Consider the following 20,977-nt stretch of genomic DNA (forward strand, 5'->3'; position numbering starts at 1 on the left):
CCGCGCCACCCGTCATTCATAATCCGGCGGACCGGAAGCCGATGGGTTACGTCACTTCCTTCTGTCTCACTGCCAAACGTTTCCCTCGCCTCTGCTGCGGGAACCTTTGTTTTACCTCTTTCGGAGCCGGCTGATGCGCGGACCGGTTCGAAAGAAGCTACCGGGAACAGACCGAGTGGCGGGGCGGAGCGGTGAGTTATGACGAGGGACTTGCTCCCAGATGCCTCTGGGAGGCTCGAGACCCCCGCGAGGGGCGAGTGGGAGCTCTGTGTGGTCTTGGTGTTCTCGCTTAGTTAGGGTAAACCTCGTAATTTGCTGGTGGAAGCGTGCCCCAGCCCGATCGCTCTCCCCTTAGAGAGAGCACTGCTGCCTCCTCCGAGGGTGTTGTGGACTAGGGACCCAGCTCAAGGGATTAAGTCCTTGGAACTGTGTCTTGGTCCTTAGAGGGTTATAGTGACCTCTCTGTACAGCTCTTTAATCATCTGGTTCCCGTGTCAAGAACCTTCCCCGTGCTAGGCCCTCGGTGTGTTTTGCTTGATCAAAGGATTGACATTCGTTTTTACTTGTCTCCTGCTGTTTTTCAGCTTCTCTACAGTTTGACTAATTTTGGATTCTGGGCCTTTTTCGCCTGTCCTGCGTTTCCAGACGTGTCTCTGAGGCGTTAATGTAATTCAAGGCTGAGTACTCCGTGGAGGAATGTAAGGGAGCATCTTTAAAAGAATATTTATCGAAAAGGATTGCAAAAGCGTTGCAAAGACATAAACAGAAAGGTTTTCCAGACCCGTCGTGAGATAGTAGCTGTAATATTGCATTCTGCATGAATTCAGTCATTTTTGTTTATCTTGTGCACATGCAGATGATCAACTTTGAGCTGATTCTGAGATTATCATGTAGGGTGGAAAATGAGGTCTAGGAAATAACATTTATATTTATAACTACCCAATTTTGATTGGACAAACCCAGAAAAAAAATGACATTTAAGCAAAAATCTAGTTCTTTGATTCAATAAAAATGTAAAAGCACCCATTAAATTGCAAGAACAGAGAAATAACTGAACAAAAAATCCCTTCTCTGGTAAAGTTTACCCTTCATTGACATTAATGAATTTAAGCCAAGTGAAAGGTTAGGAAAACAGCCTTGTAGATAAGAACATTGTACAAGTTCCTAGTCATACAAGAGACGGGTTTTGTTTTGTTTTTTTAACATTTGGTTTTGTTGGAGGCTGGAGTTTCTTTTTTACCTTTTGCTGAAGTGACCTGGGAATGATTAGAATTATGTGGGAGAGAGAAGATGGTTATACTTTGCTTTGATCACTTAATCTAATAATTCTATATCCTTTCTTTTGTGATAATTTACAAAGAAGCAAAAAAATAGTAAAAAAAAAAAAAAAAGTACTCAGTTTTACAGAGATAATAACACCTGTGTGAAAAAGAATGTGGCTCAAGGTAGACAGTCCTGGCACCATGAAAAAGTAACAAAAGATACCTTAGGAAAGAAACTATTAAAAGAATTTGGGGTGGAAAAACATAGCAGATTCCAGAGTCTTCATGAGAAGTAATATTTGAACTGGGTATTGATAGGATGTGGAAGTTAAATAGGTAAAAAGCTTTCCAGGCAGAAAAAAAAAAATAGTATTGGCTCTGCTGTAAGGAATTTCTGGGTCTAAAGAATGGAGGTCCTATATGTCAGTTAATGAATTGTCTTCTAAATGCCAGGCCAAGAAATTTGGGCTCTATTTTGAAGGCAATGGGAAAGCTTAATTTTTCAGACAAAAATAAGAAAAAGAAAGCTGCATTTCACAAAAATTAATATGGCAAATATTGAAGTTAAGGAGAATAACTAGATTATTGGTATAATAATAAGCTAATTTAGACCTGAGTTTTAGTAGCAGCAGTACAACTGAAAAACAACACATTCTGAGTCAGAACCTACAGGATAGGCCGGCTTATAGTTTTGGATATAAGGAATAGGGAAAAACTCAATGAGAGAAAGATTTAGACCTCAGACCTCATTAACAGAGAGTTATATCATTTACTGAAATAGAGTACAAGTTAAGGAACCTTTGGGAGAGATATTCATAATATCAATTTTAGTTTTAACTGGGTTTGAGATACTAATAGGGCATCTAGGTAAGCATGTCTGCTAAGTAACTGGGCATATGAAGTTCCAGTTTAAGAGAGATTAGAGTGAAGGAAAGACATATGAAATAACCTGGAGATGATAGTTAAAACATAATATCTATAAAATTTCCAAAGAATAAGTTGGTAACAGAAATAAAGTAGCTAAGGATATAATACTTGGGCAATACTAAGAACAGTAGAAATGAGGCAATGAGCCACAAAAATAAGTAGTTAGAGGTACAAGTGGAAAGAAACCAAAAAAAAAAAAAAAAAGAATATAACAGAACTTATAGTAGGAGAAACTTTTCTGAAAGAGAAAGTACCGAGCTTATATTTACTTGATCAGCATTTACCAAAGACCAACTGTTTGCCTGGCATTCTGGTAGACACGGAGATTACAGCAGTATGTAAAACCTATCCAACCCTCAGAAAATTTACATTTGATTAAGAAATATAGGTATCATTTATATGATTAACACTGATGACTATTACCAATAAATATAGAAAGTTTGGGAGCCATACAATAGTAAGACTTCTAATTTTGTTGAGGAAATGAGCAGGAAAAAAACCACCCTGAGACTTGAAGGACGACTAAAATGTGGTAAGGCAATCTTTCTACTAAAGCATTGAGATAAGAAAGGTTGAGATATATTGGAGGACTTGAAATAAGTCATGTGGATATAACAGAGTGAGAGTAGCCTGAAATAGAAGGTAATATTTAATAATTTTATATTTTGTGCCATATACTGTTGTAACTAATTTAAATGTAATACCAGATCATGTAAGGCATTAGAGATCTTGTTAAGAATCTTGTTCTTTAACTTTGGACCATGAGAAGTGATTAAAAGTATTTTTAAATAAATGAAATGAAAAAATTTAAAGGAGGACAAGAATGGTTATGGAGAGACCAGTTAGGCTATTGCACTAGGCCAGATAATAGATGATGATAAGTTGAGTTAGAGTGGTAGTAGTAGGAATTGAAAAAGATAGATGGATTTGAGATATATTTAAGAGGTTTGGTGATTGAATTTGGGGGTAGGAGTTGAAGAAATGGAGGAATTCAATCTGATTCCCAGTTTTCATGCTGTTACAATGGGGTAAATATCATTTGAGAAAGATAATACTAGAGGAAGAACTGATGAGAAGAAAAGAGTGTATGAGAGGTTTTATTAGGAATGTGTTCATTAGGAGGTCCCAGTGAAATAGCCAGGTCAAGCTGGCAATTGGATCTTGTAAGAGAGGCACAGTCTGGAGAAAGAAATTTAAAATCATTGGTAAAAGACTGTAGATCAAATGATCTAGGGTAGAAGCTGTCAAACTATAGAGTGGATCAGACTTGCCGAAGAGAGTTTAACACAGATTTCTAGGCCTCTCAGAAAAAAAAAAAAAAAAAAAAAATTCAGTAGGTCTGGGAGTGGAGACCAGAAGTTTTCATTTCTAATATTTTTCCACGTGATGCCTATACTGCTGATCTGGACAACATGTTTTTAAAGAAGGAGTAGACTAAGAATTCCAGAATCTAGCCTTGAGGATCTCATTTTTAATTGAAACAGGACGAGCCTTTTTAAAAAAAACGGAGAAAGAAGTAGAAGGGAAAAATTCTATTTATCATATTTGCTGAAAAATGACTTTGGTAAAAGCATTTTCATAGAATAGTGAGGCAAAGGTCAAATTGAAGAAATTGCAGTCCAAGTGGAAAGAATGAATAAAAAGTGCAAAAAATAGAGATGTTCTGAGGAAGTTTGATAGAAGACAGGATAGGAAAGTCTCAAATAAATTTAAATGCCACTAGAAAGAAAAAGTCATAAATAATAAAAAATATTATAATTTATAGCTCAAGGCTCCAGAAAGTGTAGGAAAATATAGGATCCAAGTACAAGTGGCATTGTGTAAAGAACCATCTCCTTTTCTATCAGGTGGAAAAGTGGAAAGGATGGGTGGCAGGAAGTTGGTTTAATTCCCAGTGATAGCTTCCGCTTTCTCTGTGAAATCAGTGAGGCTATCTACTGAAGTAGAGATGCACTTTTAAAGAAAATGGAAAATGTATAACTGGTATTTGCAGGAAGTGGGAAAGGAGCTTATCAGGGAAACATGATAGGATTGATAAATTGTATTGAGGGCCAAGATGAAGTTGGTGACTCTGGAGATACAGAGTATATATGTATTCCTCTCAGCTATACTTAGAATTTTGGTGTAGACAGGGAGAAAATAACTGGATGGTGTCTACACGTAGGTAAAACTACAGGACACTGAGGCAAGGATGCTTACAGTGCTGGCAGAGTTATTCAAAGGTTAGACCATGCAATGTAATATGGATAGGATATAAAATAACATACTACATTAAATCAAAAAGGATAATAAGAAGTAGAGAAAAAGATCATTGCTTAGTGATGGAGATTTTTGTATTACTTATATACATTTGCTATAGAATGATCTAATAACTCATTCCTAGAATGATCTAATAACTCACTCTTACCAACACAACTGCTTTTATTTCCCTGGGTCATTGACAGTTAAATATTGATTTCTACATTCTCTCCCCCCCTCCCTTTTAAGGCAACACTTAGGTTTCTAAATTAAGCCTTCATTTAACATATTACATTTCATGTTTTGTTTTTCATTTATATAGGACTTTGTTTTCCTCAACTTTAAGGTACAATAAAAATAATATGGTTCTTTTACAATGTACATTAGTTATAGGTTTTAAATGTACAGGAAAGGAATTATGGAAGTAACACAATTTGGTATAACTCAAGGAAAATGTCTTTGGTACAGCAAATAACATACTCCTTTATGACTTCCTTATGACTATGTATATTTTCCAGTAACAAGGGAGAATAAAAAATAGAGAAGGCAATAGAGACAGGTGGAATAGGTAAAAAATTAAAATATAAAAGATAAAACACATAAGCATGAGTATTTTACTTTAACCTTAACCATTGTTTCCTGTTTGGTGAGGAAAAGAAGTTGGGCATGAAGGTGCCAGTAGGCAGAAAGCATAGGGAACCAAAAATTGGAGGCCTTTATAAATTCAAAGACCAGGTGGAATGGGAGTAAAAAAAAGAAAAAATAAATAAATTGAGAAGAAAGGTTAACTTGTTACCCTGAGGAAGTTACTGATTTAAGGCTATGGAAAAGAGTGGTGGAGATGGTAGTCAAAAAGAAGATTGATTGTAGTCAAAAAGAAGAGTACTGTGACAAGTTTCAAATTTTAATGGCTGAAGATAAAGCACCTTAAGGTTGAAATTCTAAATAAACTGAGTGTAGAAGTTGGAAAAGATCATTGATAGATTCTCAGTTGTCAAAGATGATGGCAGGGAGAGAGGAATAAGAGCCTGGTGCAGATACTTTATATATTATTAACAGTGAAGATGCCTATGTGAACTTCAAGAGATGATAAATAATAGTCATGGACTTTTTTTCTAAAAGAAATAATGTAAAGTCAAGTTCACTGTAGACCTCTTTTTTACTCTTGAGAAGGAACAAGACAAAGGAACACTGCCTTGGTGGAGGTTATAAGGGATGTGATGTCATTGAGGAAGTGGTGAAAGTAAAGAGAGATAAGGAGTGCTTGAGGAAAAATGGAAAATGTAGGGTAATAGAGTTTATAATTAGTAGGAGCTAGCAATGAAGTTAACGTGGAGAGGCAGAAGAACTGAGCTGAATGAGAGCACTGGAACAATTTTGAAGTAAGATTAGTTTGTACCTTAAAGCAACTATGATGTATAAAGAGGAAAGGGGAAACTGAAAGTTGCTAGATAGACTAGAGCAGTGGCCTCCAAAACTTTTTTCATTTATTCCATGAGTTAAAAAATTGAGAGGGTCTGTTTAAGTGTATGTATACATATATATGGCCAATTACATGCATCACTCTGTATATTAATAGCTTATTTTGTAATTAAAAAATAGAAATTTTAACATTTTTTCATCCACATTGTATACTACTGGACTTGTGGACATGTCAGTAATTAGACTGAGGTACAAAGCCTGTTAAGTTATGTAATTACAGAATTGTATATAAAGAACTGACTCTGAAGTTTAAATATTGGTATTTATGATTTCTTATAATTTATGTGCTGTTTTCACCTGATTTTATCTCTTATTATAGAAATATGTAACAATACTTTGGTTCCATCTTTTTTAGCATATAAATTTAAAGTAATTTCTTTCTAGAATACTACAAGGTTTCTTTTAGGTATCAACCCTTGGTCAGTATTCAGTAAAACAGATTGTTCTGGATATAATAAATCCCTGTACCCTTTACCTACATAAAATTAGGCCAATAGAAAGGTAAGACTGTGTTCCCTTTGTACATTCTGGAGGAGTGGCAGGTTTATACCTTTAATCATGGAAATTGTACTGAGAAGTTGTTTTTTCCTTAAAGTATACATGATCCCCAACTCCATGAGTAAATTTTAAAATAAACTATCTTTTCCTACCACTTTATAGAAAAAATATATATAATAATACAGTTTTAAGCAGTGACAAGCTGCTTTTCCACTTTGTCAAATCCTTACTAATAAGACTGTTTGAACAATTACTTTTTTTCTTATAGTATTGGCCTTTGGGCTCCTTTGTAGAGGTGATTTAGATGATACTTTCGTAGAGCACAGAATTTGACAATAACTTTGAGTTTATCAAATAGATAAATAATGCCTTCTTGGAAACTTGAAAAAAAGCCTAAGGGTGTTTGTATGTGCTTCCTATCAAACATGATGAGGGAAGTAGAAGGAAAATGCATAAAGAAAATTCATTTTTGGCCCGTGCTTTCATATACCATGATTCAACCTACAACAAGCTTTAATGGTATTTTAAGTCCCTGAAAATAGAAGATTACTGTAGAATCACTGACAGACCCTTAACTGCAGTGAAGCTAATGTGTTGCATTATTATAATATTAACCTCAAGGATAGAAGAGAAGTTCAAGCTGTAGTATATTGATCAAAGGATTGAACACACAAAAAATACATTTTTATTTTAATAATTCTTTGCCTGGAGAGATATTTAAAAAAGTGACAACCAAAAGTGGAACCACCTGATAGCACTGTTATTAACTAAAAGCAAAACTTTTTAATGTTTTAGAATTTTCTAAGCCTTTGATGTACGTGTTCAACTATCTCAGCTTTTCTTTAAGCTCCTTAAGACACACAACATTGTAGGCTCTGTGAGATATGTGTAGTAGATATGGAGCCATCCCTCAGAAACCTTGCTGTTAAAAAAAATAAATAAATAAGGTTGATACATGAGATACCACAATCTAAATGTGAACTAATAAAGTTTTTATTAATATGTTTTCTGAGACAGTCAATATTTGGGGCAGAGCACTAAGGAAGTGAAAAAAAAAAAGAGTTGAGGTAAAAGTTGCAGTAGTTACTTCTGTAGCCATCAATTAATGCACCTTTTAACTGTTGCCCTCCTGTGACCTGCCTGCTCCCCCACCCCACATGCACACTAAATCTTTGTTTTTATTGTAGGTTTAAGAGGAGAAATTCTAATATGTAGTAAACTTGGCCTAAATTCAGTTAGTTTCCTGTGTGCTGAAACTATATATGTATCTTAAAACACCTAAGAATGCGCTCTGTAGCATGAGGGATATAATCAGCACTTAAAATTATGTCATGGATGTAGATACATAAAAAAACATAACACTGGTTGTTCCAGATGAAAAGAATTAGATAACACCAGTCAGGAATAAGAAACTTTTATCTGTAATAACCTTTTGGAAATTTTAAATTTTGTATCATCTTCACAGTATTATCTACTATAAATAAAAGAACAAAATGTATAAAACTTTGACTTAAGTCATTGTACATTTTCACTAATTACCTCTACCTCTTTTATTCCTTCAGGTGTTTGCAATGGCTGCTACTGTGAACTTGGAACTTGATCCCATTTTTTTGAAAGCACTAGGTTTCTTACATTCAAAGAGTAAAGATTCTGCTGAAAAGCTAAAAGCACTGCTTGATGAATCCTTGGCTCGGGGCATTGATTCAAGTTATCGTCCAACTCAAAAGGTACCTACATAAATAAAAAGCTTGGAAAGAAATTTGTAACACTTGTAGTAGTATAATGGTAATATTTAGACTATCTCACAACAATCTCTGCCATGATGATCTTTCTTTCTGGCATGAAGAAGTTGTATTCTTTGACTTTCTTCCCTTAAGCTTTCAGGGAACTGTTAAATCACACAGAAAAGTTAGTTTGGTCTAGGGAATATTCTGTTCCACTGCCTGATGTGTATAGAGACCTACTTTTTCACAATTTACTTCAGTTTCCAATACTTTATGATCAGAATTTTTTTAAGGCTGCTTAAAGTAATCACAGCTTCTAATTATTCTCTTAATGTTTAGGGACAAAAATATAATAAATTAAAAGGATAGGGTTTTTCAACCAAGTAAATTAAATATGGACAGCTTAATTTAAGGGAAAAGTAGGTATGGATGAAATCAGATGTATAACTCCAATCTTGATAATAACAAAGCAGCTAGTGTCAGCCATTATGTAATAAGAATATATGTTTTGGAACCAGAGAAACTTTTTTAAATGTAATTGTATAATGATAATGATACCAGCTTGAACATTTACTGTGTCCCAGGCGCTTTGCTGAGTGCTTTATGTGTTTAGTTAATTTCAATTGTGATAATGATCTTTTGTAAATAGATATTGTTTAAATGCTTGACATAGGTATTGTTCAAAGTGTTCCCCACATTTTATAGTGAGGAAACTCAGAAACAGTAAGTTCATTTCACACAGACTCTGATTATTGGCAAAATGAGAATAATAAGATTTCAGAATTGTTTAAATTATGTTATCACCTAGAGTAGTATCTACCTGGCACATCATGGGCTCTATGTGAATGACAATGGTTATTGTGTTCTTTAACACCTATTAAGACATTCTTTCAAAGTTTTCAGATCTGGGAACCTAGATACCAGACTGAGAAGGGGGAGATAGAATCACAAGATTTGCCAAAGTTCAATCAGAATCTGAAGCTCAAGGTGGGGTGATGTCCCAGGCTCAGTGCCTAAGTTTCTCTAGTATATATCTTTATAATCACTATCTTTGTAATCACTTTGTAATCACCACAAAGAAATTTGGGGAAATGATGGATATATATGCATTTTATTGATAAGAGTGATGGAGTCATGGGTGTGTACAAATGTCAAAATTTATCATACTTAAAGTATATGCACTTTGTATGGTAATTATTTCTCAAGTCCTTTAAGAAAAATATGTTATATTGGCCATGATATCTTAGTTTTTAACTGAAAATTGTTTGGATTTATTATCTATTCTTTACAATTTATTAGTCTGGATATTTTAATTACTGTTATTTTTTTATTTTATTTTTTAGGATGTGGAACCTCCCAAAATTTCAAACACAAAATCTATTTCTATTAAGCAAGAGCCAAAAACATCATCCAGTCTTCCTTCTGGCAATAATAATGGCAAAGTCCTTGCAACAGAAAAGGTAAAGAAGGAAGCTGAAAAGAGACCTGCTGATAAAGTAAGATTTTATTTTAACTTAATTTATGAAAAACTAATTCAGATGTTTCATAGGCAAAAATAATGCTTTTCCTTCTTCTTTTACATAATACTATGTATAGATACAGAATAACCATTCAATAAATATATTTTGATAGCTGTAGATACTGAATTTTTGAAAAATGAGTAAAATTTAGAAGCATTTCTCTTAACTATTTACTGAAGTCATTGTCAACAGATATTTGAGCCCTGGGGGTGTAGTAATTCAAATGTAAGCTTTACTCCATAATTCAGAGATTTTGGATGGAATGGTTATAAAGAAATATAGACAAGAACCAGGTGCTGTGGTGCATATCTGTAATCCCAGCTGCTTGGGAAGCTGGGGCAGGAGGATTGTGAGTTCAGAGCCAGCCTCAGCAATTTAGTGAGGTCCTATGCAACTCAGTGAGACCCTGTCTAAATAAGATATAAAAAGATCTAGAGATGTAGCTCAGTGGTTAAGTAGTCCTGGGTTCAATTCTCAGTACAAAAAAAAGAAAAGAGTAAAGATGTGAATGCCTAAACATAAATTTTGTTACCTAATGGTAGCACCTTAAGTATAGATAATTCTGAGATTGTATATTTTGGATGATTTCTGCAAATAGTAATTAGAATTTTAGTAATTATCAAAATAATTACACTAAAAATATTTTCAATAATTTGCCCTCAAAGTGGGGGCATACTTAATGCATATTTTCATACTTTTACTACATAGTGACTGCTCATAAACTACATGATATTACTTTTTTGTACTTTTAAACTTATACACATGGTACATACTGTGTATATATGTCCTCTGGTGGGGGAAAAAGTTATTCTCCACTCAACAATGTGTGTTATAAATTTATATCAATGCATGTTGATCTAGATATTTATTTTAGCTACCAAATAAAATGCATTCTATGAATAAAACAGTTTATCCATTCCCTTCCTGATAAGCAGTTAGGTTATTTTTCCTTTTACTTTTATAATGGAGCTTTCTCCTTATCTCTTTATGGACATATTAAATAGTTTTTTAAAGCATTATTCCTAAAGTGTATGTAGTAGGGTATCTACATCTTCAGCAGTACTAGGCTTTGCCAAATTTCTATCCAAAGTGGATGTATTAAATTTATAATCTAACCAAAAAAGTACAAGAATTCCAAATTCTTCACATCTTACCAGATTTTGATTTTTGTTCATCAGGTTTATCTATAATATTTATGTCTTAAAGGAACCATAATTAGCTTTAAAGCAATGAGTTAAGTCTGGGTGGCTGGTAAATAGCTCATTATTTACTTTTTCTCAATGTATTTTAAATATTAGTAGTTCATGATTTAAAATATTTAAAATAAAAATAGCCTTAATAGTGCTATTATTTATCAAATCAAAGCATCTTTATAAGAAAAAGAAGATAGCATAAGTAAATTCATTTGAACTTCCACAATTTTTTGATAGAATGCCAAGAGAAATACAGATATATACTAAACTGTTCTGATTTATTTATTTATTTATTGCTATTTTTTATATGCTGATTATAAATTAGTTATAATTCTTTTACAGATCTTTAGTGGGCATATCTGGCCTTATTTGAAAATATCTGTAAAACAGACTTGGTCATTGTACACTGTCCATCTTATTTATCAGTGATTTAAAATTTGTTCTACTATTACTTTCATTATTATTTCTGATTGGGTACTTTTTATAGATGAAACCAGATGTCACTGAAGGAGTTGATATTCCAAAGAAACCTAGACTAGAGAAACCAGAGACACGATCCTCTCCCATTACCGTCCAAACAAGCAAGGATTTAGCTATGGCTGATCTTTCTAGTTTTGAGGAGACTAGTGCTGATGATTTTGCCATGGAGATGGGGTTGGCCTGTGTTGTTTGTAGGTAAGTTGTAGTTTGCTACAGATGATGATTCTTCTCCTTTTTTTTTTCTTTTTAATAGCAAACATCTTCCACCTCTCCTCTTCTCCCACAAAATCATTGTAATTAATGGGTACCTTCTTTTTTGTTTTGATTATTTGGGAGTGAAGAGGAAATAATAGATTATTACCTTATGAATTATGTCGTATGGCAATTTCAAGATGTTAATCTTGAAAATTATCAAATTTTTTATCTTCTTAACTATAGCTTCTTTAATCTGTGTGTTATAGTAACCCTTTTTTTATTCTTGGATTCTCGAGGGGAAGTGATTATTGCATATTTCTGTTTAGTAGTAGACTTAGTTTCCTCCATCTTTCTTTTTAGAAAGTCTATGTCACTTTTTCCTTTCTGAATTATTGATAGCACTCATAAAAATAAGCTGATATATATCATTTCCTAAAATACCATTACATCTTTTTCTAAGAATAGTGGAAATGAAAGGGGCATGTAGGTTATATTAAGTGATGTTTAAAGACTTGAATGCATAGTTACACAAAACAGATAATTCTGCTTAGTATAAAACACATTTCAAAATCAGAAATAGCTTGATGTCTGGGGTTAGTTGTAAGTGTTAATTGTTTTCATCACCTAACAACAAAAATGATTGCCATCTTTGTTGCTATTTACTTAATAAAAATGTTTTTATTTGAGTACATTGAGACTGAGTAAGCAACTGTATTTTTGTAATTCTTATATAAAATAATTGTGCTTCTAAATAAGGTCATTTGTGAGAACTTCATTGTTTTCAAATATATTTTTTATCTCAGCCTTTACTATGAAAGTTACAATTTTATAAATAAATGGTAAAGTATTAATAGGGAGTGATTTAGTTAACTGTAACCCTTCTTCAAGAGACTCACTATAATAATCTGTATATGTGATGATAGATTTTTTTGCTATTAGAACTTACCTTTTTTGGTACATGTACTACTTCATTCTATTCATTTGATCAAACATTTATTGAATGCCCCGTGTCTACATAGTGTTATGCTAAGCATTGTAGATAATTAGGTTCAGTTTTTATATTTTGGTAACTCATTAATGATGATGACAGAACAATTTAACAGCTAACTATCATAAAGAAATTTAATAGATAAAGCTGAAAAAGAATTATGAGACTGTTAGAGTACTGGTCAAATTCTACTACCTTTTGGGAGAATGAAAAAAAAAATGGGGAGGAAATGAAGAGAATATAGCCGAACTTAATTAGTAAGTCCTATATATTTATTGATGATTGGGCGTACACTTTTAAAGAAAGAAAGTTTTTTTGCAGGCTAAATATTGGGATTTATGATTTTTTTATTTGTTTTTCTGGGTTTCTTTTTTCTTTGAATATACTAAGCTTTACTGGAACAATCCTGCAATGACTTTAAATTGTTATATTCAGAAAGATATAATGTTTCATGATATATTTTTTCTTAGACAAATGACAGTGGCATCTGGTAATCAATTAGTAGAATGTCAAGAGTGCCATAATCTCTACCACCAAGATTGCCATAAACCCCAGGTGACAGACAAGGAAGTGAATGACCCTCGCCTGGTGTGGTATTGTGCTCGATGTACCAGACAAATGAAAAGAATGGTAGGAATCATATTTTTTTCTATTTTAGACTGTCTCTCATGCTTTTTTTTTTTTTTTTTTTGATATGTGCTTTCAGAATAAAAATTTGGACATTTAACATTGAAAATAAAAATAAGCTGATTATTTTAATATTTGTATATATAGTATATTTGTGGGATTTGTTTTCTATGCCTGAAAATTACATTACATGCATTTTTCTCTGTTCAGATTTTAACTTATTCTAATATAGATTAGCAGGATTGAAGACTCACTAAATATGAACATTCCTTATTTATGTCAGTGTATTTATAAGCAGCATATAATACAATAAAGCACCTTGAAAAGTGGTAAGATAAAAAGCCTCAGTGTTTGTTGAGTCTGCTAAGAAAATATGTCTATATCTAACTGAGTTTAAACCACCAAACTTACAAGTTGTATGCAGAGGCAGCATCTATTCATGAATCTTTATCTTTCCATCTATGTGTGTCATTTTCTCTGGCCATTTATCTCATTTTCCCAAAATACTTTCTGTTTTTACTGTTCACTAACATAACTTGTTATATTGGATAGTTTTATTTATTTAAAAAGTAATTCATTTCATAATTTTCCCTTTAAAGAAATTAAGAAGTTGCTATGTAATTCAATGAGTTATCTCTCCCCAGGTCTCTCTTCCCATGCCTTAGATTAAGAACTCTTTTTTGTTTTAATTTTTTTTTTTTTTTTAGAGAGAGAGAGAGAGAATTTTTTTTTTTAATATTTATTTTTTAGGGCTGGGGATGTGGCTCAAGCGGTAGCGTGCTCGCCTGGCATGCGTGCGGCCCGGGTTTGATCCTCAGCACCACATACCAAGGAAGATGTTGTGTCCGCCGAGAACTAAAAACTAAATATTAAAAATTCTCTCTCTCTCTCTCTCTCTCTCTCTCTCTCTCTCTCTCTCTCTCTCTCTCCTCTCTCTTAAAAAAAATGTTAAAAAAATATTTATTTTTTAGTTTTTGGCGGACACGACATCTTTGTTTATATGTGGTGCTGAGGATCGAACCCAGGCCGCACACATGCCAGGCAAGCGTGCTACCGCTTGAGCCACATCCCCAGCCCCAGATTAAGAACTCTTGATAGAAGAGATTTCATGTCTGTTAAAGGCATTTCTACATAAATTTCCTGACTACCTATTTCTCCTTAAGGTCAAAAGTTCTTAGTTAAAAGTAAAAGTTCCAGATATTCATTTTGTGTTTAATTTGTTAAATCAGAAATATGAAGTGTTTTTATTTATTCCTGTAGAAAGTAGTAAAATTTCAATTGTATTCATACTTTTTGTTTATAATAGTAAATATCTTTGACATGGTACAATTTTTTGTTTAATCTGATTTTTATTTAGTTTATAATTTAAACCTGCTCTCTAGTATCTTAAACAAAATTTTTTCACTTGAGCAATATAGTGCATTTCAATATATTGACAAGAAACCACCAAGAATTGATAATTGTCAAAAGAATGGGTAACAGTTGCCGCAGTCTTGGCTGGGCACAGAATCACGAGCCACTCAAGCAGGAACAAAACTTTATTTTGAAAAAGCCGCCAACACTCTCAGCGCCAGCAAGCAAAAAACCGGTCCTCCCACGCGGGCGTCTAACCGGAACCGCCCTCTCCCGGAACCCGGGGTCCCCCGGACCTCCCCCGGAATTTCCTCCTACTATCCTTCCCCAACCAATGGGAACTCTCCATGAGTCCCCGTAACATGAGTCCAGTAGTAGGCCAAGGTGAACAGCAGGAGCCCAATTTGCATATGAATGTAAATCTTAGCATAATAATACCTCAGTGGCTAGCTGGCTTTACAACCAAAGGTGCCATACATCATATATTTTGCTTGTGGCTCCTAGCAAACAGTAATCTATTTTTAGTATATTTCCAAAGTTAAAAAAATTATTCCACTGTAACTTTCTTAATTGCTAAAGTAAACAATTTTCTCCCACATAGTTTATATCAAATCTGTATTTATGGTTCTAACCCTCTTTCTGCATGAGGTTTTACAGCTGACTAGATATCCTACAAGTCCTTTAATTTCAACACCTTTAAAATTAAAATTGTTCTCTTCTCTAGTTTTTTCCCCACAATTTACCTGAATTAGAAAACATTCTTGATGTTCTCTTAGTTCTATTTTAGTTTGTTTGCTAAATTTGTTGATTTTACCTCTTACATATCTCTGTCTCTTCATTTCTCTTATTATCCTGTTCCACAACTCTGTCACTGTTTATTGCAATAGTCCCTTTAAAGTTCTCTTTGCTTCCCTTCAACCTATTTTATTCACTATAATATTTAGAATTATTCAACTAAAATTCTTAACCATGGGCTGGGAGGCTCAGTGGTAGAGCGTTTGCCTTGCATGTGTGAGGCACTGCATTCGATACTCAGCACCACATAAAATAAACAAAATAAAGGTATTGTGTTCATCTACAACTAAAAATATATATAAAATACTTAGCCAGTCTTATCTAAGTAACTCAAGTAGCTCTCACTTACTTGTATGAGTTTTATACTCTTTAGGGTACACATATGGGCCCTCTGTTTTTGTACCACAGCTGCCCGTGAAGCCTTCTCTCTCACTGCTTCACTATATACTAATATGCTCTGACCTTGATAGATTAAGTGCATCATTTCCTGAACATCTGAACTTTCATGTTATGTATGTTCTGTTTCTAGACATCACCTTTTCATCTAAGTAGTGTTTATTCTTATTTGCTTTGCAAATGAAATGAATGAATTACATGAATAAGATGAGGTTTTATTCATTTGTGTAGCCTCAGAGCAAGAACCCAGGACAGGACACTTAAATTCTGTTGTTCTCATTCTAAGATAAGTAATATGGAGGAAATGTAGATCAGTACCAGAAATCAAGAGTCATATTTCATATTTTACCACATATAGTCTTCTAGCATCCTTAATAATACTCTTAATCTAAATATTGCTTTATAAGTAATGTTGAAGGTAGATGTACTTTGATGTGGAAATTTAATATAAAAAGAAGCATTAATTGAGACTTACAGACTAAGATTAAGTAGTATGCAGATCATAGCAGAAGATGATGACACAAGAAAGTTCAAACAAGGATAAAATAGGTCAAACTTGGGCTTACAGAATGGAGACAAATTATTGACAATTTCCTCGGTATTGTATGGACCTGTGAGTATTGTCCAAGACTCTGGAATAGCTGACTGAGAGTATCTTTTCCCATACAATATAAATAGGCTCCTCTGGATTGTTTAATTATCCTTTGTAAATAATGATGATGAATAAATAATAACTGTTATTGTTGCACACAACCTATACCATATTCTTTGCTAAACTCTTGTTTATGGGTTATGATTCATTCTCATAACCCACCTTTGAAACAGATGGTACTATTCACTTAGCAGATGAAGAAAATGAGCCTTTTAGAGATTTACATGTTTTTCCTGAGGAAACATAGCTTAGGAAATAAGTGAGCTGTATTTTAATCCGGCTTCTATTTGTCTCTAAAAGCTGTGCTCTCAAGCACTGCATCATACTCTTTACACAGTTATTATTATCTACCTATAAAACACTAAAGTAAAACTGAGAAATGACTAGAATTTATAGAATTTAGTAGCATGTTTAGTTATAAAATAAAGGAAAGATAAATTATTAGACAAAATAAACTGAAAATGCTTCGAAAGGAAAAGGCAATGAAATTCTTTCTTGATAACATAGAAATTTTTATTTATGAACTTTCTGTAAGGATTTAGTTCACTTGGTTATGCAATGTAGGAGAAACTCAGAAATGTTCATTGCTTATCAATAAATTACTTTTCCCCCTCCCTATTCTTTTTTAAAATCATATAAATGATCTGAGCTGTTTTTAACTTACCCTCTAACTTAATGACTCATGCTTAAACCCCAAGAAGAAAGCTCTTAAATGCACTTAATGACAAATAAAGCTAACTGGTTGCATATGTGATTGGCCTTCCAAATGCATAGGTTTAGCATCAGTGGATTCAACCAACTACCCAATGGATTAGAAATATTGATGGGGAAAAATTATTTCATCCTGCACATGTATAAACTTGTTTTCTTTGTCATTATTTTCACAACAATGTAATATAATAATTATGATTGTTTCCAAAACAATACAACTATGATTTCTAATGCTTAATATTAATACTATGTAGAAACTAATGAAATGTGTCAAACTACTAATATGATGATCATCATAAAAATAATTTGTCTTAACAGTCTGTATTTTCAGTGTTGTCACAATATTTTTTTTAAATATTTACCTCTATTTCCATTCAGTGATTAGTCCTATGACAAGTTTCATGTTTTATGCATTCAATTAAGATTTTTGTATTAATTTAATACACTGTTTTTACAGGCTCAAAAAACTCAGAAACCACCACAGAAACCAGCTCCCACAGTTGTTTCTGTAGCTCCTGCTGTCAAAGATCCATTAGTTAAGAAACCAGAAACTAAACTCAAACAAGAAACAACCTTCCAAGCATTCAAGAGAGCAGAAGTCAAGGTACATTCCATTTCATCTTAGTCTACATTTATATCTTAATTTATTTGATTAAATAATAGTTACTTAATAAGAAACTTCATTAGAAACTTTATATTTTGAATTTAGATTCATTACTATTAGGAAAAAAATCGTTATTTTATCTCTACTCTTTCTCTTTTTGTCACAAATAGGAACAATCTGTGATCATTTCAAGATGACATTTCTTGTTACTTTGTGTAGTTAGATACTTATTTGCAGCAGGAATTTCAGTTAAATTCTAAGTACCACTGCCTGCAGTAGCAATAATTTTATACCTTATAGTACTTGAATTGATCATCCTCTTAATTTTTTTTTTCCCCTACTCATTGGGTATTAAGGAAATTTTCTTACATTGTCTTGTTTTTCTCCTTTATAATCATGAATTTTTATGGTACCTACTTCTTATACTAAGGGTTACTATCTAATGTATAACACTTTTCTCATTCCTAGGTTTGCATTACATTATTTATTACTAATATTCTGGAATTATTATAGAATAAAACACTCAACCACTGAGTCACATCCCTAGCCCTATTTTGTATTTTATTTAGAGACAGGGTCTCAGTGAGTTGCTTAGCACTTCACTATTGCTGAGGCTGGCTTTGAACTCTCAATGTTCCTGCCTCAGCCTCCTGAGCTCCTGGGATTACAGGTATGCACCATCATGCCCAGCAAGATATTTTTATCTTAATATATTATAAAAATTGTACACTGCCAAGTAGTTAACTTTTGTACACTTGCATGTATTTTGCAGTACAATAGCTGCTACTCAAAATTTGGTAGCAATTTTTTAAAAAAACAAAAAATGGCTTTAGAATCTATATGTAGCTATTTTCTTTCTCTCACATATTCACTCAATAAATAATTATTGACTGAAGTTTTATCTCAGGCATCTTCCTCCTGAATATTTCAGTTGTGAGCGTTATTGTCCACCAAGAGTGGATTCAGTTTTCGAAATGATTCACAAGTCATTTGAAGAAAAGTCTAAAGAATGAGATGTTTTTTTCTGAGCTAGGTAATATTTTTTCAGGTTTAAAAAAAAAAGTTAAAGCACTAAATCTTATTTTCTTCTCTGATTTGTAACAATCTAAAAGGAATTCCTTGTATTTTCTTTTGGAATCATTTGAACAAGAATACGGCATTCAAAATTTTTTGTTTTGCAAATTGTGACACTCCCACTAACTATGGATAAGTTTTGTTCTGTGTGTTTTTTCAGATCAGTTTTTTAAAGAAATGAATTTTGTGTTACTATTTAAATTTTACGAACCATTACTTTTGTATAAAATGACTAAAAAGTAAATATGTTATATATTCAAGGATACTATATAGGTTTTGATTATACTTGGCTCTAATGTAATGTTTATTTTATTTTTTTAGACACCTCCAGTTATTTCAGGAAATTCTTCTAGCACCAATGTTTCCTCTTCAGCAACTAGTGGCCTAACTGCGTGGGCAGCTTTTGCAGCCAAAACTTCCTCTGCCAGTCCATCAACAACAAAATTAAGTTCAACAACACAAAACAATAGTGGAAAACCTGCTACCTCATCAGCCAACCAGAAACCTGTGGGTTTGACTGGTCTGGCAACATCATCCAAAGGTGGAATAGGTTCCAAAATAGGTTCTGGTAATAATAGTACACCCACTGTGCCATTGAAACCCCCTCCACCTCTAACCTTAGGAAAAACTGGCCTTAGTCGCTCAGTTAGTTGTGATAATGTCAGCAAAGTAGGTCTTCCCAGTCCCAGTAGTTTAGTTCCAGGAAGTAGCAGCCAACTAAGTGGAAATGGAAATAGTGGTACATCAGGGCCCAGCGCAAATACCACTAGCAAAACAACTTCAGAATCCAGCAGTACTCCCTCAGCATCCCTTAAAGGTCCAACTTCACAAGAATCACAGCTCAATGCTATGAAGCGATTACAGATGGTCAAGAAGAAAGCTGCCCAAAAGAAACTCAAGAAGTAATATGACCAGCCAGGTTTTTATATCATTTTACCCCAAAGATACAAAGGTTACTATTAGGATATAAATTGTAATACACTGTAATTTAATAAAAATCTTGGTTATCAAATTTCTATTATTTCTTACCTTAAAATATTAAATATTATTTAGCAAAATATGAAAATGTTTTAATTTTAAGTCAGTCCTTCACATTTTTTATTTTATTAATTTTTATATTGTGTAAAAATAATGGGTAGAATGATTAATTCTTGATGAGCACTTCAGAAGATGATAGTATATGCAAATTTAAAGAAAAAGAAATAGTTCATTTAGCAAAAAGCCCAAGAGTTGATCCTGCTGAAAGTGGTGCCTTGCAAGGGCAGGGATGAGCCAGTGTAAAGCTTTCTTCTTCCCCCAATATTCTGAGTGCTCAGTGTCTGTTATCAGTGTCATTTCAACTGATTCCCTCTCTCCAATTTTTTCATCTTCTTTAAAATTAATTTTTTGTAATTAACTTTCCAGATTCCTCTATTATATCTTTGCCTTTTTAATCACCTCCTTTCAATTATTTCAGAATCTATTTCTTCCAATAGATTGTATACTCATGCCCTTTTGATAAACAGTATTTTTCTCACATTACCCACTTCCTTCCATGTTGCCAGTGTAATACATGCACATAGTGTATAGCCAATAAATTTTTGAATATTGACTCATCCTCATTATGCACATTCCTGAGAACTGAGTAAAATATCCATTTCCAAGAGTCTTTGTGGATGGGAATTTATAACTTGTTTACTTACAGTTTCTTTTTATACCATAAAAGAAAAGGAAGTTTTCACTACTCAAAAATGTGATAGCATTTTATTAAATTATATAAAAGAGGCTGCTATACAATGATTAATTCTTGTCGATGTTTTGTACATTGATAAGTCAGAAAGTGCTTATAGTTTTGATTTGTTTGTCCCCCAAGATTTCATGTTTTGGAAGCCCAGGGGTCATTAGTAGGAGGTAGTAGGAGGTCCTTAGGTCATTGGGAATACTGTTCTGGGAAAGGATTAAAGTTCTGAGGGCGCTAAGCTCTCACAGAGTGTGCTATTGTGTTATAAAAGCCTGAGCCTGACTCCTGAATCATTCTCTGGTTTCCTGTATTATGAAGTAATCTCTCCCTCTAGTATGAACTCCAATCATGATATTATCCTCCATGAAGTGGTGCAGCCAGGGGATTTGTTGTGAAAGCCTGTGACATAATTTTGGACTTTGAGTCTCCAAAACTGCAAGCTTAATAAACTTCCTTTCTTTATAATGTTGCCCAGTCTCAGGTATTTCATTATAGCAACAGGAAAAAGTAGCCAATATAGAAAGTGTGAAGGCTCCGA

The 20,977-nt window shown here is 33.3% G+C and overlaps 1 protein-coding gene across 4 annotated transcripts; it reads left to right on the top strand.

The window, feature by feature from the left end:
- Positions 1-35: 35 nt before the first annotated feature.
- INTS12 (integrator complex subunit 12) lies at positions 36-20,977 on the top strand. 4 transcript variants are annotated; one of them, XM_081303595.1, is made up of 9 exons: positions 46-191; positions 585-698; positions 7,970-8,134; positions 9,028-9,118; positions 9,475-9,627; positions 11,332-11,519; positions 12,978-13,137; positions 17,499-17,645; positions 19,041-20,977. In XM_081303595.1, exons 3-9 carry the CDS (start codon positions 8,085-8,087, stop codon positions 19,623-19,625), a joined length of 1,374 nt encoding a protein of 457 aa, XP_081159721.1. In that variant the 5' UTR covers positions 46-191; positions 585-698; positions 7,970-8,084; the 3' UTR covers positions 19,626-20,977. The 4 variants fall into 4 exon arrangements, with proteins under 4 accessions (XP_081159722.1, XP_081159720.1, XP_081159721.1 ...); XM_081303596.1 differs by lacking the exon at positions 585-698 and having other exon boundaries at positions 36-191; XM_081303593.1 differs by lacking the exon at positions 9,028-9,118 and having other exon boundaries at positions 19,041-20,921.

The sequence above is a fragment of the Spermophilus citellus genome (genome assembly GCF_964194105.1).
Source record: "Spermophilus citellus genome assembly, chromosome: 8".
Taxonomy (NCBI): Eukaryota; Metazoa; Chordata; class Mammalia; order Rodentia; family Sciuridae; genus Spermophilus; species Spermophilus citellus.

Bases quoted from the DNA above. Each gene is read 5' to 3' on its own strand.
- INTS12 (XM_081303594.1), top strand. From the start codon at position 7,979: ATGGCTGCTACTGTGAACTTGGAACTTGATCCCATTTTTTTGAAAGCA. The intron at 11,520-12,977 runs GTAAGTTGTAGT...ATTTTTTCTTAG, and splicing joins TTGGCCTGTGTTGTTTGTAG to ACAAATGACAGTGGCATCTG. The intron at 13,138-17,498 runs GTAGGAATCATA...CTGTTTTTACAG, and splicing joins CCAGACAAATGAAAAGAATG to GCTCAAAAAACTCAGAAACC.